General features: G+C 43.2%; 1 protein-coding gene across 5 annotated transcripts; it reads right to left on the bottom strand.

Annotated features, from left to right (window-relative positions):
• Positions 1-5: 5 nt before the first annotated feature.
• Positions 6-23081, bottom strand: kiaa0753 (KIAA0753 ortholog). Of its 5 annotated transcripts, XM_086035263.1 has the most exons (21): positions 22693-23081; positions 21227-21529; positions 20675-20872; positions 20395-20592; positions 19414-19752; positions 19266-19328; positions 18329-18550; positions 18089-18254; positions 17120-17277; positions 16911-17026; positions 16060-16212; positions 14700-14789; positions 14489-14576; positions 12009-12080; positions 11787-11909; positions 11635-11710; positions 10832-10952; positions 6883-7104; positions 4114-4273; positions 3938-3978; positions 122-159 (listed from the first exon to the last, which is right to left on the bottom strand). In XM_086035263.1, the coding sequence occupies exons 1-19, from the start codon at positions 22798-22800 to the stop codon at positions 4114-4116; spliced, it is 2976 nt and encodes a 991-aa protein (XP_085891389.1). In that variant the 5' UTR covers positions 22801-23081; the 3' UTR covers positions 122-159; positions 3938-3978. The 5 variants fall into 5 exon arrangements, with proteins under 5 accessions (XP_085891393.1, XP_085891392.1, XP_085891388.1 ...); XM_086035267.1 differs by lacking the exon at positions 3938-3978 and having other exon boundaries at positions 6-159; positions 20714-20872; XM_086035266.1 differs by lacking the exon at positions 3938-3978 and having other exon boundaries at positions 7-159; positions 17120-17241.
• Between the last annotated feature and the right edge of the window lie 305 nt (positions 23082-23386).

Below are 23386 nucleotides of genomic sequence, written 5' to 3' on the forward strand. Positions count from 1 at the left end.
CTCCTCCTCCTTGTCGTCGTCGTCCTCGTCTCTCCCCGTTTGTTAATCCAGAAGAGTGTAAACGAGAACAGGTCTGCAGCGCCACCGCCTCCAGCGGTGCGCACGTCCGAGGCGGCTGAAGGGCGTCCGTCCCTTCGGCGGTCACCACCACCAGCGACACTGCCGCAAAGAAACAAACGAAAACACGAACGGTGGTCCGACTTCACAAGTCCCTGGATGCAGAAAGCTCCTTTCGAATTAACGTCAATCAAGTGCAGCCGATCACGCGCGTTCACCAAGACTACAGTGCGCGTATGTGCACCAGTCACTAATTGGCCAGCTATTCTAAAAATGTTAATCTCTACATGCCTGAGTCGTGATAACAAAGTTGAGCATCACTCACTAGTGACCACAGTGAATAGCAATTCGAAGAGCATTTTGCTCACTGCAGTAGGACTGCTTTTCTAAATGTTGGTTTCCCTCACTAAGTCTTGATGGCAACACGACATATCGATCACTTGCAGTTATTTATTCAACTGCTGTTTTCTACTAGATCAGTGGTTCGCAACCTTTTTGGTCTTGTATACCCCAGAACCCTTTTTGTCATACCCCGTGGACCCCCGCACTCACACGGCTTGATGATGACCTCCAAAAACTAGAACGGAAAACAACTGATTAGTGTATGAAAGTCATTTTATTTCGACGACATTGAATTCTCGGGCATTATCTTCTTTTTAACTGAAATTGAGCATTAAAATACACACGTTGCCTCGAAAATAAATATTTAACATGCATTTAAAATGTCCATTCGTTCAATATCAGAACCGCTTATCCTCACGAGGGGCGCGGGCATGCTGGGACCTATCTCAGCTGTCTTTGGGCGGTAGATCCAAATAAATAATTGACATGCCTGTTATATAAATGACTGTTCCAGATGAATGAGTCTTGTCAAAGCTGAGCATCAGTCATTACAGTGAACGGCAATTCAAAGAGCCATTTACTTCGACTGTATATGCAAGAGTTTTGATGTCAGCGTTGCACATCGGTCGATATCAAGGATGAGGGAGTGCCGCTATCAGGTATCGTGTCAGGTACTCATGTAGGATGCTGATACCAGCCCCCGATACTTAAAGAAAAGAAAAAAAATAATAATCTGACATTAAGTCGTCCTTGCCAGGAATCGGTGCTACATTGTGGCCAGTTGAAAAATCGCTTTAGACAGAAAGTTCTTTGTTTTGGAATGATCTGTCATTGTGTTGATTGAATGTTACTTATGTATCATAAGTACAAGTGGTATCAGTACTAGGTATCGTGAGTATTCAAGAGTGAATCAAATAAAAAGTGATATTGGACATCTCTAATATCAATTGATCCATACAAGACGAAAACTGTGTTTTTAAACGAGCCGTTTCCTGGAGCGGCCGTGGCATGGAAGACAAAAGCGTTTGAATAATCTGTCGACTGTCGTGACGAATGTGTAACTTTGACAACCAGACTCAATGCTGTCCACTGGCGTGACAGATGAATATTCAACAAAACAGCTTTTGACTAGCAGTCCATTGTTCTGTTCACTAAGTATGAAAGGCTTTAAAATAACACCAGCACGAAGCCCGCTATTTGTCTCTTGCGCTTTCTAGGGACGAAATAATAATGGAGCAGATGACTGGCATGAAATCTGCCAGTGATCTTTCTGCACTCATCTGACATGACACTTTATGGCCGCTGCCACAATCGACCCGCACGGGCTGTAAAATAAAAGGGTCCAGAACCTCAATACCACCACCGACATACCTCAAAGTGAGCTTATGTCACCTTTTTTTATGAGCCGTCTCACCTCATCAGCACAACAGGACGGAGAAGCCATGGAAGAAATGTGAACAAAACAAACACTAAAAGCTAGAGCAGGGAAAACACAAGACTGTTCTCAGGTCATTTTGGCCAATTTAATGTCTCCTTCACAGGCAATTTTTCCAAAATTTGACCCACGTATACAAATAGATAGACGACGCAAAATTGCAAAGAATTAGAATGTACGACGGCAAATCTGCAGAAAGGAACACAAAATAACCGGACGGACATTGCCTTAACCGGTCACGGCAAAATAAACACTGTCTGGATTCAAAATTGGTCCAAAAGGATAAGTGGTTCAGAAAATGGACGGATGGATGGATGGAAGAACCCCGTGGGTTCTGCCGTTCGCCGGTGTACGGTGAGGGATTTTGGAGTTTGAAATAACTTGCTGCGTTGCCGTTAGCTGCGTATCTTTTCAAAAATGTGAATTTTCTGCTTGGTGAAGCGCTCTGGACGACAAATGGTGTTGATAAAGTACGATAAAAGTGCATGTATACGTGTACATGTAGTGTGTTGGCTAGTAAATTCTGATTCGATTTCGATTTCACCAAACAGCTTGTTCTTGGAGCCCAGTGCAAAGGAGGGATAATTGAAATAAATATCCCTGTATTGTCTCCACACAATCGGCGTTCTATTAGCCGCTGCCTCTTTTCCTCCACGTGGAGACACACAATAGGTATCCATTAACATATAATTTATTCAAACATTAAAAGCACACAGAGAACTTTTTAAAAGGGTTTGCAGACGCTTGAATCGCACTGCCCCATATTTAAGGCTGGTGGGCTTTACATACTGCATTTATAATGATATGCTGTATATTTATACATATATATATATTTGTAATGATATATATATGTGTGTGTGTATATATATATATATACAAAATGTACATACGCATATAAAGAAATGTTCAGCGAGGATAAAAAATACGCTTAGTACTTTAATGGGCTCCGCCAAGACCATTTTGCATTTTTTCACATTTGAACCACTCATGAGACACGTGGATGATGTGAAAATGCAAAGAATTACAATTTTCTGGAGTCCTGGAAGATGGCTGCTTCAAACCAAAACGGCTAACTCCAGTATAATTTCAGCCATCGCCCAACTGAGTGTCCATTCGATGAACTGGTGTTAGGGTCTTTTTTTTTTTTTCTCTCTAATAGTCCACGAGATGCTACTGAGTGCGCTTTGGGGATTGTGTTCAGCTTTAAAAATAACTAGTGAGTTTTCAAGGCATGATGTCCCCAAAAAGGCAACGGCAGTTGAATAATTCACACAGCAATTCCAAGAGGGCTCCTGTGTGTGTGTGCCTGTAGGCGGCTTAATTATTAAAGTTGAGTAGGCAGACTTTTTGCTCATTAACTCGCTAGATCGTCCACTGGAATGGCTGTACAGTAAAAGCACTGCCTGTGACAGGATTCTTCTATTTACCCTTTGATCCGCATGAAGTGCACTGGCAAGCCTGCAACGACACTCGCACAGTCGCTGTGAGGACATTCATCTCAAATAAATAGAGAAAGTAACGAAGATTTGCTGGAGGAGTTTGTCTCACCTCTCAAACCAGGCCATTCTCCCATGAAGGGCACATGGGTGCAAAAAATAAATAAATAAATAAATAAAATAAAAAGCTTGACTGATTGTTCAAACCCTTTGTTGTTGAAAGCTGGATCTTATATAAATGCTCGGAGTAATGTATTCTGAGAAATGAAATCTATTTAGATACTATGATGTACTTTGGTTTAATAAAATAAAAAAAAAAAATAAAAAAAAATGAAATACACGTATTTTGTACATACGCATTTTTGTCATACATCAGATTAGGAAGTGCGTGGTCCTATGTGGCCCCCTGTTGAAAATTTGGCCCCCTCTAGAATTTAAAAAGAATAGAAGTTGCCCCTCCCTGACAGGTGGACAAAGAGACAAAAGTCATTTAACATGCGACGTCACGACGCAATCACACACTCCCGTTATTCCCGGCCGGAAATAGAAAGTGTGAGTAATCCGCGCGAGGGATCCAGTAATCTTATAATCCCTCCGCCATAATGTAGTAATGGTCTCTCCAAGCTTATCTAAACTAATTTTCCCGGCGGAATACAATCTCACGTACCCGATGGTGCGGGAAGACCACATCAAATGGACTGCAGCAATCTTCCCCGTTGGGAGATTTATTTTATTAAAAAAAAAAAATAATAAAACACACACACACACACACATACTCCCAATTAATTCAATTCCCTCATGTACAAAATACATTAAAAAGACAATCGCGCGAGCTGCGAGCACCTATTGGTTGACCAAAGAGGAGGAAGAGGAGGCGACGCGAGGCGAGTGGATCAGTTGCAGGAACTCGGCGGTGAAGACGGCCTCGGCGCATTCCTCCATCACGTCCTGGAACTCGGCAGCCACGTCGCCCGCCGCGTCCCGCAACAGCTCGTCTGCCAGGCTGCAGCGTGACAAAGGAGACGGCGACATACGCACGCAAGCACACACACAGATGCACAGGCAGTTCAAACGTTCGGCGCGAATCAATGATGAGATGCAAACAAGTGCGCTTGTGTCGATTTCATTCTCAACTGCTTCCGTATAGACTCTTTATTGATACGCGCGTTTTTGCGCCATATAATTGCTGGTGACCAGTCGCGATTTATTCATATGTATTTGTCACACCACTGCTGATAGTAATATTTGCGGTGTTTTCATTCCACGCTGTTTACGTACCGTGGATATAAAAAGTCTGCACACTCCTGTTCAAATGCCATGTTACAAAATGAGACCAAGATCGATGGTTTCCAAACGTTTCCCACCATAACCTGTCCAATTTAATAGGGGGAAAATGTCATCTTTTAGAGGGGGAATAGAAATGAACGGATAATGTGGTTGCACAATTATTATTGGGTTTGGAATTAACCAATCACATTTAAACTCCATTTTAAATGGGATTGACCCCAAATTAAGTTCAGGTGTTTTAGTAGGCTTTTTCTGAGATGTCTTTTGCTTTTCGGCAAAAGCTTGAAGGTTTTGTGCTAAATAATCGGACCGTACCGCGTTTTCCCCACATTTGCCTGTGAGATTTTAAGTCTGCTTTGGAAAAATGTTGGGCTTGAATGTGTGTCTTAGGCTTCTGCTTCGCCACCCCACCTCATAGCTCAGATATATGACGACGACGGGAGATTGTTGTCCCATGAAGGAAACATCGCCAGACTTGCCAGAAATTCCTGCGGCTCCTTCAATATTGCTATCGGCTTGGACCAGTAAATTTTGGAGGGACATGCCACAGTTGTTTGTATAGTATGGTCTAATTAATGAGATCCCTCTGATGCGGTGCAATCTCTCTGCAGGCCATAAGATGACCCAAAAAATGAAAATGTCTACCACAACAGCTGAACTTTATTTGGGGTTAATCAGAAGCAATTCAAATGTTGGCAGGTGTGTGCCGACTCCCATTTAACATGAATTTGAACGTGACTGATTCATTCCGAACACAGCCACATCCCCGGTTATAAGAGAATCTGCACATTCGGGCAACCGCATTATCCCGGTTGTTAATTTTATGTTCCCTCTGTAAAAGATTTCATATCTTTTTCAGTTGAGTTTTAGCTCTGCATTAGCGGGTGAAAACGTTTTACGAGGATCTTTTTATTTTGGATCTACAACACAATTATTCAAGACGAATCGACAACGGCTACGCCTGCAAGCCGCACGCGAGTCAAATAGCACGGCTGAAATGAGCTTCCCAGTGTGTTTACGCAACACCCTTGTTTGCCCGAGCCCCGCGCCTAGGAGAGTGTTTGTGAATAATCATGGAGCCAAAGAAATAAGCACGCAAATGAGTGTTTTGCATACGCGAGCAGCAGGCAGATGTGACGTGCTGACATTATTGAAATGCTTCTGCATATTAAGCGTGACGCGCGGCACAGACGCGTCTCTCCAATCATTAGCGGGGGACTCGTAATAAGGACTCGTCGGTCCGTATGCGCTCCAATACAAACAGCCGATAAAACAATATGATGAATCTTTGAGCGCATTTGAATATCAAAAGATGGGCGACGGGGTGGGAGCCGTCTTCTGCACTGCAGCAACTCAACAAATCTGTTGAGTATGTAAATGGGAGAGTGGGGAGAGAGCGAGCGAACCATAAAAATGCGCTTCATCCTCTCTGGGAATGAGAACGCCATGTCATCAACAAACAGACCGGCAGTGCAGTTCAATACACGTCTAACTACGAGAACCACACACACAGTGTTTTCGCTAAGCGCAGAGGGGGAAAGTATGGCAGAAAATATGTGTCACAGGTTGGGTTTGTACTGCGGGGCAAGTGCCCAACTCGGATTTTCAGGCCTACATTCCATTTTTGGACTGTATTTTCAAAGTGCAAGTTAGTCCCTCCGGTGACAACACAGAAATAAACGATACTACACAAATATTAAACATGATATAGTGTAAGGTTCCAATCGGAGTGGGATGACTTCCTTATTGAATGTTCCTTCCACCGCTAATGTAGCATGTCTACATCTTATTAATACCAATACACCTCTAGCGGAATATGTTAACATTCCATTTAATGTCTATATAGCGCAGCTCTAATTTACCCTTTAAATACACATAGCCGTCAACTCCGGGGGAATAAGAACAGGAATATATTTTGAACAGGAGGTTTCCAGTCACCAGTGTCAATATTTAATCTCAATACGTCTCCAATGTACCACATTTAAATTGCGTTTCATTTAATTCCACTTGTTTCGTTAAAGCCAGGAGACTAGCCCAAAAAAAACACAATGAGGAGACTCATGCAGGAGCTGCTGCTGACCACAGCCCACTTCCTGTGCTTTCATTTCTTGGGTGTTCAAATATGTGAATGATGTTTTTAGAAAGTGTGTTCCATTAAGTTTAAGTTTAAGCGGTAGGGGTTAACACTGATAACCACTTGGCCACTGATGGATGCCTCAATGTGCCAACTACATATCTCATATCGACACTCGTGAGAGAATTTCAGAGGTTTACAACCAGAAGCCTGCGGCAAAGGCCACCAAAAGCATTTGGGAGTCTTGTTACCTGTCTGCGATTGACCAGAAGTTGACGTCGCTGCTGGCGCCCTCGCGAGCCGCGCGGCGCAGGTACGAATCGTAGTCGTCGCGGTAGTGTCGAACGCTTCTCAGCATGTCGCCCGGCACGCTGATGACCGTCCTCACCGCGCCCTCCCCCTTGGGACCGGGGAATATCCGAAGGCCTTCTTCCCGGGGTGCCTCCTCCATCAGGCTACTCTCGGAAAGGACCCTTTAGGGCGAGGAAAAAAAAAAAGAGAGACGCTCGTGTGTCGTGGCGGCCTTTCATCACCATGGACCAAGTCATTCGTGGCTGAGGTTAAAAAAAAAAATAAAATAGCATGCAAAATATGTGATATAGTGTTTCTTATAAAGGCCTTGAGAAGCATTTAGTGTGAGCTGGGTCCGACACGTCAATTTACTTAAGCGTGGTGTTGTGTGAGGACACGATGACGAATTCGGAAAGCAACGGTTTGCAGAGGGCTCAGCTGGGCACATCTGAGCGCTTTCTAATCCTCCCTACTTGGACGGATCGGCCTGCTTCTTGTGCTCTCTGAGCTATATTTAGTGTTGCGACAGTTCCCACACACACGCCTTGATCAGGAACCACTTGTGCTCTTAAAAACTGACTTGTGGCCCAAAACATACAAGAATTTGCTTCAGATTCGCAGGGGGGGTGCGGTGGGGGGATTTTGCTGCTTGTCTTTCCATGTTAGAAAAAGCAGAGATTGCATGGAGTAGATGCGCGGAATGCAGTACGCAAGACGACGACTAACATGGCAGGAAACACCAAGAGCTGTTTTTTTGTTGTTGTTGTTAATTCCCTGGAAGAAAGGGACAATGTACAGCACAGATCCACGGAATGCAGTATACAAGCTCGTCCAACAGATAATGTCTTGGTGAAGCAGCATGCGATTCAAGGTTCTTTTAGTGAAGAATTGTGCTTTGGTCGTGATCAGGACACAGCTCCGTGTTTAGTGGCGGGAGCTGCTTTATGAGTCAGCAGACATTGTGTACTAAATACTGCACATTTTCTCTTTGTAATTTCTCCTTTCTTACAAGAGAGACATTCAAAAGACAACTATTGTTGTTTTCCAGTTTGGACAGTATGTTTGTGATCACGGAGTGGTGCCATGTTTGATAGAAGTGTGCTAGAAGTTGCCATGTTAGTGACTGCATTTTGTGAGCCTTCTTTTTTTTTTTTGGTCTTTATTGCAAGGAATACACTAGAAAGACAACCCTTGTGTTTTTCCCAGTGACCAACTGCATGTTTGTGATCAAGTGGCGACTCCCATGATTAGTTTGTGACAGCTACCGCAATGATTCCACACTAGGTCAGAGTAGATGCCTACTTGATGCAATTTCTTCCCTTTCTTGCAAAAAATACATCTTTTGGTGCTTTACGGGAATATAAAAAGTAATTCCACAAGTTTTGAATCGTATTTTCCGTGGTAGACATTCATTATAGAAAGTGTGCATTCAGTCTCAAAGTTGACTCAAGGATACGTCAAAAAAAAAAAAAAAAAAAAAAGGACTCAGCCAGAATAAAGACAACGATAGCTTCGAGATAGGACAGCTCATTGAAGGCCTGCTGAGCTTTGAAGAATGGGGGAAAAAAAAATCAATGTAAGGTTAAAAAAAAAAATAAGGCGAGTGTTTCATCTTGGCACTAGCCGGCAGTCTATGACACTGACAAACACTTGAATGCATGGCAATCAATGATGTCGTAAAGTGATTGTGTGCAAGTGGAGAGCACATTGACTGGAAGTCTCAAACAAGAGAGGCGAGGGGATTCAAATAAGAGAAAAAAAACAAAGAAAGAACACACGAAAGGTTTGGAATATTACCGAGTGGGTCTTCCATCTTACTATCGATTTTGTTGGATGACGCCCAGGGCCAGCCAGGGTGGCGGCCTGACCGGCGTCTGGACTCTTCACCATGGATACATAAATGTTATCTTGCAACAGGAAATCTCTCACTATTATATTGTGCCGCACACGCAACCCGCAGCTCGTTCCCTCCGGCTGCAAAACTCAAGTCCGATCACTTCCTCTTGAGGACCGGCGCACTCCGACGTCTCCTTGAGGATGGATACGTTACCATTTTTTTCCCCCCCAGCATGACAGCGTATGCCAAATGTTTGATGGATTTGAGCACTCAAGTACACGCGCTAATCTTACAAAGCGGCAACGTGCAGCATGCAAAAGTCACCAACTACGGTAAACACTTTCTCCAACCATCTCAGCCCTAATGACTCCCCGTGTTCAACTTATTTGCCTTGAAGGGAGCCTGGCACGCACTTCATTCGCTACGAACCAAGTTGCTTCATTGCGTGACTTGAGAGCACTTCTGCTGCTGTTCTGCAGTCAAAACAAGTGTCATCTATTTCACTTAGTCCTTCTGATAAGACCTCTGAATGGGAAGCATGTTAACAATGATGATAATCTAGTAGCACTTAAAAGCGATTCCAGTGATGGTACATAAAAAGCAAACATTAACTATGCAGACACGTCTTAATAATTCCCTGTAATAAGCTAAATACATTTTTGTGTATCCATCGCTTTCTATGGTTTAAGCACCCTAAAATTTATATTATTAATTATCATTTTTACTGGGGTTTTTTTTGTATGTTTCTAACACAGCAAAAACATGACCTTCCTTTTTTGATTTTGACATATTCATGACAAAGGGGTGTGTCGGCTGGGATACATTGTGGTCAACTACAAACAGGCATTTCTTGTTGTTTTTCTTGAATTTCATGGTTTTTCAGTCATAATTCTCACAAAACGATCCTCAAATTAAGGATTTGTCATCACTATTTCGAAATGGCTTTTGGCGTTTCTTTGCTTTTGATGCATATAAAAGGTTCAAGGCCCAGTGATTTTACCAGTCACAAATTTAAGCCTAGCTTCTTCAAACTTGGAGGGATTATTCACCAGAACTCAAGAACTCTGTTGATTTTGAAGAATTTCTGACCCATTACTCTGTCGCGATGAATTTAAAGGGAGTTTTTTTTTTTTCAACAATATGTTCTATGCAAGTCCACTAGTTGAAACAGGCCATTCTGATAAATATTGCGTTTGTGGAATAAGTGTTAATCCGCTTGTTTTTAGCCATCTCCGGGGGCGGCCATTTTGTCTTCTGCCGACTGAAAATGACATCACAACTGCTCCCAACGACCAATCACCGCTCAGATTCAGAAAACAGGTCAGCCGTGATTGGTCATTGCGAGAGGTTGTAATGTCATTTTCAGTCGACAGAAGACAAAATGGCCGCCCCCGGAGATGGCCAAAAACAAGTGCATTTGGCTGCTTAATTTACATTCCACAAACGCAAAATGAATCAGAATGCCGCGTTTCAACTATTGGGCATGCTGGGAACATATTGTTGACAAAAATATGTTTGGGTTGACTTCCGCTTTAAATGTCCATATTTTTGCCATCAGAAACAGTCTGCATTTGGTCATTTCTTCCCATTCTACCGGCATGTCACATCTTCCTCGCCCAGCGGTGCCTCTCTCAGGTTCTTCATTAATTCCAGCAGTTGGGCAGCTGCGGGCAAAGCCCAAGGCAGTCCTTCGCACAGTCACAAAGCAACATTTTTGTTCGTCTAAGAAAGAAACGAGGCCTCCTCCTGGGAAAGCACTTACAGTGACACTTCACCAGGAACAAAACTGCATGCTGAAGGAAAAAAAAAAAACATTTCATCCAGTCTTGAAGCCTAATTATGGTAAAATAGCCGGATACCTCCTACTGTCATTTGCACACTCAGAGCTCACATCTGTCCCTCAGGGCACAATCGACACTACAGCAAAAGATTATTCATGCATTCAAACGTAACTGGTTGTACCTTTCGTGATATATCTTGGCTCCTAAATCGGCTGTATCGTTGAAATGAATGAGAAGAAGAGACAAACGAAAGCGGAACGCAGGAAAGGAGGAAAGGACAGACAAACCCACCCTGTCTCCACGGGTTCTTCCAGAACAATATCAGCGGCCGCGGCCTGCCTGAGCACGGGCCTGCTCATTCTAATGGGCTGAGGAGAGCTTGGCCCCGAGCGCGGAACCTCGACCTGAGAGCCTGGGAAGAACAGAAAGAGGGCAGAGGTAGCGGCGGAGGCGAGTGTGAGGAAATAATTGGATTGGGTTACCAGCATAACACGTTCTCCACCGAGAGGAGAGGAAAACTAAGGCGCGTACTCACACTTGGCCAGAGTACATGAATTATTTCCAGATGGTTCTGTTTATTTCTACTGTGCAAGGTGGCGATTATTCTCAAGAACTTGGTGAGGGGGAACACTCGCATTAGTCATGACGCAAACATTCCACCTGCCCTCGTTGTGACCGATACTGCCGTGGAGTTTTTTTTTTTTTTACGGTAGTTTATTTCAAGTGGTTCTGTTTATTTCTAATTGACTCTGGATTATTCCACGTCACTCTGTTGTATTGTGCAAGTGGTTGTTATCATGAAAAACTGGTGCGAAGATCATACGACGTGTATGTTGCACGTGCATGTGCGCATGTGCTTGCGTGCGACTGGCGTGGATTTAATCACTCTGTTGATTATTTCTGTCCCAACTGCCCCAACAGCATGCCAGAGGCGGGTAAGTGTACCGCACTTGAGCAGGCAGAAGAACACTCCAGCCAAGATGAGTTGAGGTGTCAAGTAGGCCCAAACATGGCCCAGGTTGAGCTCGCCCTAATTGCCTGAGCGCAGTTAATGGAGCGTTTCGAATGCTTGCGCATGGCGAGATGACGAGTACCTGCTGGCTGCTCCCATCGAAGAGCGTCTGAGTAGGCGATGGAGGCGAATCGTCTCCTCACTTGCTCCTGGTCCCTCTGCTCGGAAAACACATTCATTGGGTAAACGCGCTGAGGCTCTCCGCCGCCAGGGCGTTTCCGCGGCGATCTTTACCTGTATCTCCTCCATGCGCTGCAGCATTCCCTCCAGGGCGGGGGCTTGCAGAACCCGTAGCGCTGCCTCCTCCAAGAGGCCTTCCGCGAGGGCCCCGCCCGCCTCCTGGCCTCGCTCGGCCACCTGAGGAACGCGAACCGTGAAGGCACATTAAGGGAATTGAATTGAAGTGCATCTGCGGTTGGTTTAATTGCCCGGCTAAGAATAGCCTTTGTGGTTCACCCTCATTGCAGGCTGCTCTGACAGCTTATTCCTCAGCGACGAGTTGCTCCTGCTCCACGACTCCCCGAGATGCTGAGGTAAACACACAAATGAAGATAAACGGCACTTGCGACGCTGCTACAAACGCCCCAAACAGCCAGCGAGAGAAACCGTACCGCTGAATAACGCATGACAGCAAGCCAGGGAAACCATCAAATATGCCCCCCCGAGGAGCTGAGAGCGGAAATGGACGATGGCATTTGACAGACTTCCCAGGAGTCTGAAATGTCGTGACATCATTGTCGCGTCACTGGCATTTATCGACATGCTACCGTCTTTGATGTTCAAGTGGGAAAAGTCTATATTGGACCAACTTTTTCGCCAAGCGGTACAAATTCAGTGATGCACGCTATGCATGTTTTTGTGTCTGAATCATAGAGTCCCACTATTCAGTCGCCTTTTGTAGGCCTAACGCTAGCAGAAGATACGCAACAGGCACATGTATTTGACCTTTGAGGGAAAAAGTCCAGTGATTGTAAATTCAATTGTTTGGGGAGAAATAATTACAAGCCCACATCTGCTGTGAAGCCGAGTCACATTTTGTCTTTTAATTAATTGCATTTGAATTGGATGAGAAACGGTGACGCTCTTAGCCACCAGTTAAATATTTTGTGTCTAGCATTTTTTGTTTTGTTTTTTTAGGCTGTTTTTTTTTTTTTTTGTCTTTATTCCAGAAGAACATGAGCGAGACTCTCGCTCTGCAATCACTCGGCTAATTTATTCGCGCGTAAAAGTCAACAAAGGCAGCTGGCAAATCAAGATTGATCATGCTGCCGAGGCCTTGGATGTCGATGTGCAAACTTTGAATTTTATATGAGTAAAAAGGCATATATCACATAAGATTTTATTGTTGTGTTGCGTCTCCGGAGTGCCTCTCCACCCATCAAGTGTGACGTGAGACAACCAAGTAAACTGCTTGTTTATTAAACTAAACTGTTATGTAAGAGTGGGGTTCATTTACATAACACCCACTCACGCGCTAATAAGTTTCACTTTACATGACATGACCTCGGCTTGTCAAAAAGAAAGGGTGGGTGCGGGTCTTTTGTGGTTGGCAATGTGCTAGAAAAATGCTTTCATTGTCCTGCTTGCTCGCATTGTCGGGCTCTGCTTCAGCTAGTACAAAGCACGAAGCTGGCCGCCGTGAACACTCGCTGCCCGAGACGGCCAAACGGCGGCAGGAATGATCCAGCCCACTCACTGCTGGTCAATCAAATAAAGGCAGGACTTGCCGTTGACCCGGCAGTACTGAATGTGGGCTGGCTCAAGACATGAGAAATATCTGCCCCTAAAATGAGCCAATTTCACCCGGGCAAGAAATACACAAGACAGTGTACAAGACAGATTGTACAAAATCAGGCAGCTGGGTTAGCTACGGGGTGCCCTTTTCAAACAGATGTGTATGGACCGCGTCATAAGCTGTCATGGCTGAAAGGCAAGGACAGATTGGTTTGTACGACTGTGTTCTGGACCCCCCACAGGCCTTTCAGCCTGCTCTCTAATTTACAGCCCACCTGTAACAGCCATGGCTTTAATACATGACAAGCCTCTAATACTACTTTTTATTTGCCTTTACCAAGAACTAATGCATTCAAAATACTTTCAAATACCGAGCCATGTCATGTTACCTCCACAAATGATGTCAATAAGCAGTCAGCTTATCTTGAAAACAAACCTGTGATCAATGGTGAAATTATGCTTCAAGATGGAAATCAACCCAAACATCTTTTTTTTCAAGAATATGATCCCAGTAGGCCCACTAGTTGAAACACGGCATTCTGATAAATAAGAGTTAACCCACTCGTTTTTAGCCACCTCAGGGGGCGGCCATTTTGTCACTTCTGTCGACTGAAAATGACATCAAAACTGCTCACACCGACCAATCACGGCTCGGCTTCAGAAAACAGGTCAGCCGTGATTGGCCGTTACCTGAGACGTTGTGATGCCCCCTGAGATGGCTAAAAACAGGTGAATTTTGCTGCTTAATTCACATCCCACAAACGCAATATTAATCAGAATGATGTGTTTCAACTATTGGGCTTGCATAGAACATATTCTTGAAAAAAAATATGTTTGGGTTGACTTCCACTTTAAGTAGTGTAGCTCTGTTTGTTATTCGCTTGTCTAGTTTTCGTTTCACTCTTCTGCTTGTATCTTGACAGTTGCTGAATTGAACATAATTTGACTCGTGCCTAATGTTCTACTGACTGTGCTTTGTAAATCTACCAATTGTCATTATTAAAGTTTTATAGTAAATGTGAGTGGACTCCTCGAAGAACAGTCTCTGCGCTGGTAGAGACAAATGGGCATCCTTAAATAGACAGTAAAAATGTCTATAATTCCTCATCTTTGGGGGTACTGTGATGAACGCATGGCCCACACATGTTCTTAGGACACCTGGGAATTGTGTTAAATTGTAAAAAATTGAGACATCGCCCAACCTTGGCCTCATCCAGAAGCGGGCCGATTCTCTCTCGCGCCTGCTGCTCAGCCCTCTTGGCCCACTGAGTCGGCGAGACAACCTCATCCCTGTACACCAAAACACTTGATTAGTTTCATTTGTATCCGGTTGTGAGCATGTGCTCCCTTACTCCGAGGTCACAACTAGGCCGGATTAGCATGCGTCCGCCCATTGCCTTTAACCGCACGTACCTCAGTCGTTGAATGCGTTCGGCCTCCTCTCGTGTCAGCTGGTTAATGTCCTTCAGTCGTTGCGTGGTCATCTTGTCCAACCAGGCGGCTCTACGGTGAGCAAAGTGTTCAGTATTTTACAGTAATAATACAGACAAATCCCCGTTTGGTGACTACAGAGGGAACCAGTGAAAGCATAAGGAGACGTGTGACCATAACCAGAGAACAAGAAATCGAACTTAATGTGACATAAGAAAGGGACTGTACGACATGAGCGATGCAATTAATTGATTAATCTATCCGTTTACAATCCTGCTTATCCTGTTCAGGGTCGCGAGATGCTGGAGCCGATCCCGGCTGGCTTCGGGCAAAAGGCAGACTACGGAGACGGACCACCATTCGCACTCACATTCACAGCGTCACTTAGTGGGAGCTGAACACACGGGTGTCTGCACCCAAGACGGGCGAACGTACTACTACATATCAGTGACCAATGCAATTAATTAGAGCATCAATTACACACGCATTCATTTGACTGAGTGAAATGTAGATGGCTTGTGACTAGCAGGTTTTTACTGCATTTTCTTCCCCCCCGTTTTCAAAAGGCAGTAGTTTTTAATTAGTTTTGCACTACTTTAGTAATATTTATTACTTTGTCTTGTAAAACGTTTTTGTGTTGTCACCACCGAAATTGTCATGATAACCACAGAGCAGGAAATGGAAGTGCGATATAGGAACGCCTCAGTACAACATGAGCAATGAACTTGGCTAAATAATAACTAGCAACAATAATTAATTTGACCAAGCAGGTGGTGACTTAATTAGCATGTAACGCAAATAGCTACATTTATATTGTGCTGAAAACATGTTCCCCTTCTGTCTTTCAGATGTGAGCAGTTTTACGATAATTTAGTATCATAGTGGCATACATCTGTTAGCTTCTCTTTATAGTTGACCGTTGAGGTGTAAATACTGCACAGTAAGTAAAGATTTTCACAGGCTCCCGATTCTTTTGCCCAATTGCAGAAATCATGTTTTGATTGAATAAACACAAAACACAAGGGGAGCAGAAAACCGAATCAATCCCCACAAAGACAAATGACCTCGATTTAGAATTGAGCGAGCGGTTTGATTTATTTATTGCGGAGGCCAGAAAATAAATTTGATTGGGGAGCGATGCCTGCGGCTGCGGGTTAGTACAATCTGACAAAGGAGTTGCAAATAACTGGGAATACAAACGAGGGACTTGTTAAACGGTCCATTGTTTCAGAATTGTTCTTCTTGGCTGGCTGTTGTAAAAACCCAAGTCAAACCTGTGTAAATATTTAACCCAGACATACTGTTTCTGTTAAGCATGAAAGCAGATTAAAATTGACGCTACCTTAGTGCTTCATTCTGGGCTTGTCGCTTCTTTTCTGAGCTCGGGTGAGCCTCTTCGCTGAATCCCACGGGCGCTTTCTGGGGGCTCGAGGATGCCGACAGCTTGGCGGGAGACGAGAGGCATCTCGGCTCGGCTGCCGTCTTGTGACGAGAGCTGTGGAGGCGACAGAGATTTCGATAAATCAGAAATGACAACAACAAAAAAATCGCAATCAACACAATTTAGCATTGTCCATCTGTCCAGCACCGGGATGGGCAACGACATAGGACCATGCATACCCTAACCAGATGCATGACAAAAAATGCAAACGGTCGAAATACGTGCTCTTAAAAGCAGATCGGTTTTATGTTTTCACAGGTTAAAATGGACAAGAAGGGGAATGTGCATATGAATTTTGGTGGCAATCACAGTTTCAGACCTATTAAATTAAGTGCCAATGGTCAGCTCATGCAAAAGTCCTTTTAAATAAATGTAATCGAAAATCCATTGCAATGTTTCATTATAATCATTTTTTCCTCATTTGGCTGGGACACATCACGCGATTCGTACAAACAAGCTCTATTATAAACACCCACATTAGTAAGACATTTTTGCAATATGAATATTTGACTAAATAGTTACAAAAACACAATAATAATGCATATGGTAATATTTTTTTTTTTTTGGCGCCTGTTTGCAACCATTCATTATGTCTAGGTGTACCTAATGAAGTGTCCAGTGAGTGTCGCCAAAAGGACACAAAATTTCTTTTAGAGCAGTTCAAGAACCCCCTGAGAGTGTAAGCATAACTTCAACACTACACAGACTCCGTAATCATTGCATATGAGAAGAATAGACAGCAAGAGGCTCACCGTGGCGGCGAGAGAGAGTGCGACGACGCCGGTATCCACGGCACTGACGGCTCCCTGCGAGGAAGCTGATTGACTCGGAGGCAAGAGGACACTGTGGGCTCCTTGAAGTGCGCGTCCTCGTTCCCGGATTGCCCGAACAAGACATCAACCATTTCATATGCTGTGTGTCAGCATGGGATAATTGTGACATTCACAATTCCAACAAATACCTTCACTTTTGTGGCCAGGTGCTTTTTTTGGCCAGGGGAGTTTCTCTTAAGATGCTGCGGCGCCCTCTGCAGGCCAACTGGCCTGACCGGTCCGCGCCGCTTCTGCGCCAGCGTTCTCCGAGCTGCCAACAACAAATGGTTGACAACCAGTGGGGTGCCTGCATTCATTTGGGGAGGTAAATGAACCAACAGCAGGAGTACCTTTGAAGGAACAGTTGGTATAGCAACAGTTGAAACTGAAAAAATACAAAAAAAACAACAACAACAACAAAAAAACACCCCAATAGATTCTATTTGGAGCTCAACCAAAACATTCTGGAAAACGATGCCTCAAAAGTCAAACCATACATCATGTCAGCAAATCATGTGAGACCCCAACCCACCTCCCCAGGCGTTTGAACCAGATTTCCCCAAATTTTATTGAGCCAAAGTAAATATTCCACATAAGGAAGGGCACATCACCAAACAAAAATGTCCAAAAACGTGAAAAAAATCAAATGAAATTCATCCATCCATCCATCCATCCATTATCCGAACCGCTTAACTTCACAATTACCAGCAAATTTTAAAAATGCTATTAAATTGTACAAATGCCCTTAAATATATATATTTATCCAGTAAGTTATTTCAGTTTAAATTAAATAATTACAAATTATGTTAAAGCATGAAAATGCCCCAAAAACGCTATTGAATAAATAAAACAATTAAAATTATTAAATTCAAATTCTATTAAACCATAATCATACATTTAAAAATCTATTAAATGAAGAAAAATGTCACTAATTAATTAATTGGAAACTTGGCCATGATATAATTCTTGCCTACATTTGAAAATGGTTAATAGAGTCAATGATTATTTTACATTTGAATCCTTATTTCTTAAGTTATTGAATTTATTGAATTAATTGTCTTTATATTGATTCGATTTTGTCACACAGTTGCAAGTGCAAACTTTCGATGAGTTCTCACCATGGTTACTTCCCGGTGGATTGGTGGCTGTAGGGAGTCCGCGAGCCGCACCGCTTCCCTTCGGTGCTCTGATGCTGGGATAAGCGGACGGCTTCTTCTGTGAAGGACAAGCTCGTTCTTGCATGGCTTGCTGTGTCTCGTGTTTGCTGATAGCGTAGTCCAAAATCTAACGGGAGACAATCATCAGCTACACCTGCCTGCGATGTGGCACCGTCATTCCTACGTCTATGTTTCCTTCACCTCGAGTTTACGCAGGATTTCGATGGCCGTCTGCGGCATGGGCGAGCCCGGCTCTACTTGTATCCTGGCCGAGCACAGAGAGAGCTGGCAAATGAGTCGGCTCAGTTCTTCACAATGAGACGGGAGTTTGCTGTGACGCTGATCGGCGAGTTGGCGGGTGACCACCTGCAAGGCCTTCAGGGTGCCGCGATGGGCACCTGCGAGACGCTGGATGGCTGTGGACTGGGGGATTAAAAACACAGTCAATCCGGAACTCTTGGGAATCACGTTTTTATCAATACCTTTGGCTGTGTCCAAAAATGATATACAGAGGCTTTTTTTTTTTAAATGTTCAACAAAAAAAAAAAAAACATTCCAGAATACTGTAAATAACATTTTTAATGAAAACAACAAACAATTATTCAATGTTATAAAATAGGGGTTCAGTTAATTCAATTTTCTTAGTCAATACCAAGGTTACTGTAGTTAACGAAAACTAATGAAATAACTTAAACTAAAATTGAAAAAACAGTCATTAATAAAATCAAATCAAAATGAAAATACCTTAAAAAAAAACGAAAATAAACTGAAACTACATTTGACTTTTATAAAACTAACTAAAGTGACGGCAAAAATGTTTTCGTCTTTGTCAGTTAATAATATCATACTTGAGCTTTTGAGGTTAATTTTAAATGTTTTTATTCTGGTTTTTCTTTACGGCCGTACAGAAAAAGGAAGGTCAAAAAGTCGTTTGAGAATTGTAGGTTACTTTACTTAATTACATAATACTTAATGACCCTTTTTTTTCTTATCTTGCACTCCGGCAATAATTGCAGTTACATTTCTGCATTTTCGAAATATTTTTCTGGTAAATTTAATAGGATTATTCCTATTAACAACAATATAAACATGTTGAGCATTTTCATGCCTGATGCTTATAGTGCTATTTAAAACAAACCTTTTTATCATCCCACGTGCCCTGGTTGTGCAGCTTCTCGATGTACTGCTGTATCGCTTTAATCTGAAGGGGAAAAAAACAAATCTGAATGTTATTCTAGGTTCTGAAAATGACGGTTTTGAATTCATGACTAGCCAAAGTGAAGAACCTGCTGGTGGAGAGTATAGATGGTCCGTGACGAGCGCTCGGACTGCTTCTGCCAGCGCACCTCCCGCTTCTTCTGCTCACTGGGCTCTTCCTCCTCATTGTGCTCTTTTTTAACACATGACGTGTCGGACAGCTTCTCCACTTGCTGGATGTACTTTTCCAGCTCGGCGTCAAGCTTGTGCATCTGCTGGCCTAAGAGGTCCTGCTGGCCAACGGGCCCCGGTGGCTTCGGGACAGCATCTTGCGTCCATAACAACTTGGAAGCAACCGGAGGTTTTTTGGAAGCGTCATTTGCATTTTTCTTGGGAGGGGAAGCCTCGCTCCAATTGGTCACACCGTCCTGTGAGCAAAGAAATCGCTCAGTCATTGATTGGACTCAGTCATTGGATCTATCGAGACAGTTAAAGGTTAAAAAAAAAACGTTAAAAGTTAAAAATGACATCCCAGTTGCTCGGGGCTCAGGTAACGACCAATCACAGCTCAGCTTCAGAAAACAGGTGAGCCATGATTGGCTGTTACCTGATCCCTGAGCAACTGGGATGTCATTTTCAGACGACAGCAAGTGACAAAATGGCCGCCCCCTGAGCTGGACAAAAATGGGTGGATTTTACTGCTTATCTTATATTCTATAAGCACAAAGGGCCTACTCTACTTGAACTGTGCTGGACTTGGCCGATTTGACTCTGTGGATTAACTCTAATTATTGTGATTATTTCTACGGGGCAAACTAAAGTGGTGTTTCGGATTCATAACTGGCAAGAACAATAACATGACAGTGTGATTGTCTGACACATCTAAATTGCGTGTATGCATGACCAAGCATTCCATAGACTTTATTTTTTAATTGAAGCCTTTTCTGTTGTGCAAGATGGTGGTTATAATGGCTGACTGGCAAGAAATATCCGCATTACTGCAAGGATGCACCGATACCACTATTTTTTCTTACTCTATAGATTCAATAAAATAACAATGCGGTAAGTACCTGCACAAATGCGCTGTCGGAGTCATTTTGCAGTTTGAATATCTCCTGTCTCAGCTGGGCTGGGACATCGGATGTCCTAAGAATCGGATGTCTCATCGAGGGGGGCCGATGAATGTGCGGCCTGGATGCCGTGAGGGGCTTCTTGGCCATGCCTTGCTGTTGTTTGGCTCCAGGTGAGTTCACCTCGGGATTCAGACCCTGCAAAGAAAGAGGAAATATGGGACCAGATGCCAGATGGAATGGATCCACCAGGAAATCTGGTACCAGGACTACCAGGTACCTTTTTTAGACTTTTGAGTTCATTCTGAAGCTTGCGGACCTCCTGCCTTAAAAGATCGCGCTGGTCCGCACCTGCCATCGGCCTTGATGCGGTGGGGGGACGGCCTTTTTGCATGGAAGGCACGGGACGGCTCTTTGAAGCTGGCTGTTTGGATCCAGGTCTCGCCAGTCTCTCTTTCAGACTCAGTTTGGTTGTCATCTTCCATGGGAAAGAAGAAGTGACCAAGTCAAGGCAAGTCTTGCTGCTTTTTTTCCACTCTAGCACTGGCTTATCTGAAGCTCACTAGTGACTCAAATTTTTGCCCGCAACTAAAAACAAAACAAACAAATCGACCAAGCAATGGCTTGTAACTTTGAAAACTCAGAAGTTGGCGCAAAGCTAAGTTGAGGTACCACTGTATTAATACTTTAAACAATAAATATACCATAAAATATGATCCCCAAAGAGTTCAATAGGTTCCCCAGGAAAGAAAAACACAAACAGGTGAGTTTGTGACGAGCAAACCACGAGTAGGTGGGGATTCACTACACATTGTTTATTCACGTTGATTACCTGAGGCAGCGTCCTATTGCAAGTGTCCAAGACGGAGGCATCTCCCAGGGCGTCCACAGACGACCTGCACATGGCCTGGAAACGGCTCCGCCTCAGATCCCTCTTGGCTAGGTCGACCGCAGCTTGCAGCTTCTCTTCGGAGAGACTGCTAAAGTTGGGCGAGCTTTTCACACTGCTGTCCGCGTCCTTCTGCCGCTCGCCCGGCGGCAGGGGAAGCAGCTTCTCGATGACAATGGCGGCTGGAGGACCCACGGCTGTGGCACGGTTCCTTAAGCTGGCGGGCACGGCCTCATTGAACAACAGCTGCGATAAAGGGGACATAGTATGGAAAATATACTTTTTAATCTTTGTAAACTAATAGTCTGCCTGCCTACCCATCAAGTGTGAAACTAAACAACTAATCACATCTTCACTTATCTGCATATTTGTGAAACTGTGACCAGGGCTGGTGCACTACATGAGACACAGATCCGCCGCTAAAATGAGCCAATTTCACCGTGGCAATAAATAAGTTGTGAAGTTTGACAATAAGTCTTGACCCTTGCGGTATTTTGTCAAAAGCATGCCAAAGACACCTGGGAAATGTTTGAAATTGTGGACCTTTTTTTTGCCTTTAAAGCAGTCTCCAATCATCAGTCTGATACCAGTACAGGACCATAGAACATCTGATACTGGTCCCCACAGAGAGACTAAACAAAAGAACATTTTATTGATCAGAGACTGAAGATGGGTGGATATTTGTCTCTGTCTTCTGTCAAAATACTGCTTAATCTGAAGTTGGTCAGTTTGGGGAGTCGTGAACCGTTGCTTTCTTGACAATTTTGTTACATACAGTGTGTTGTGGATGATGTCACTGCCCCAGTCGCAATGATCCAGTTACTTTATAGCTTGTTATTTGACTTCTACATGTATATTAACATGACTTGTATCCCTAGTTTGAGACTGAGTAATATGCAAATACTAGCTTGTGATGCAAAATGTGACATTTAAAGCATACAGCAATGAACAAAGTAAGAAAAAATAATTATTGTGAAAGTAAGCTTGAATTGGTCATTCAAGTATTCAAGTAAACTTCTGTGAAAGCTCATCGGGTATGCGGCTGGAAATTGTACCATTTGACTTATCTGGTCTTTAAATGAATCGCTATTTCCAACAACAAATTATATTTCATCATCTACTTATGACAGCGACTAATACAGACAGGCAAAACAAATAGATTATCTTCAACTAGATGTAAGAAAAAAACTGAAAGCAGAAGAAAACTGTTGCCATTTATAGAACAGAATGAGCCACTCACAAAGTAAGTAAAATTGTGAGTACATTGAGGTGAAATTATTACTATTTCAGTATGTATATTCTGAGGGTCATTTTTCTAATGTGCCGAAAATTAAATGCCTTGGCTCAAAACAGGTCGGGCAAAACTGGACTAGACAACAGGACAGTTAGGGTTTGAACTCATCGTTTACCTTGGTTTGGGATGTCCCAGTAGTTAAATAGCCACCCTTGTGGGAGTTTCGGTTTGAAGGCAAAACAATCCATTCCCTGCCAATAGTCTGTTGTCCAATGGAAATCATCGCCGCTCTTGTAGTGTAAAAATTAATCCGAAACAGCGAAAAGGTACGCCATATTGGGCCAAACTAGCCTCAAAATAGCGTGTGTGATACTTTCTGTGAAACCAATGAATCCAAACCAAATGGATATGTCTTTACGAAACCTGAGTATATACTGTGTCCTTAAGTAAAGATATTCAGTATTTAAAAGCCAATATTTAAACTTGTCCAAACTACTCGATGAATTTAAACAGTCGCCGCCGTGACAACATATCGTCGCTGACAGGAAGTATGAAGTACGGAAAGCGAAAGAGGTCAAAGAGTACGAAAATCACTTAAACTGTATTTACAATTGTAATAAATGCGTTTAGTACACTTAGAAAATAACAAGATGGACGTTGCATTACTGTCTGAATATTATGAATTTTGTTCATGACATTAAAATATTCTAACATCGATTCAATCGGAAAATAGAAAGGGTCATGTCTGAATAAAAAAAAACAATTTTACGAAACTTAAATTTATAATACTATAAACGACGGATTTTTTTTTTTACAACATTTTTTTACAGCATTATTACCCAGTAGTAGGACCATTTCCACATTTTTAA

Source organism: Filicampus tigris, chromosome 7, assembly GCF_054856515.1.
Source record: "Filicampus tigris isolate MCC_2025a chromosome 7, RoL_Ftig_1.0, whole genome shotgun sequence".
Lineage (NCBI taxonomy): Eukaryota > Metazoa > Chordata > Actinopteri > Syngnathiformes > Syngnathidae > Filicampus > Filicampus tigris.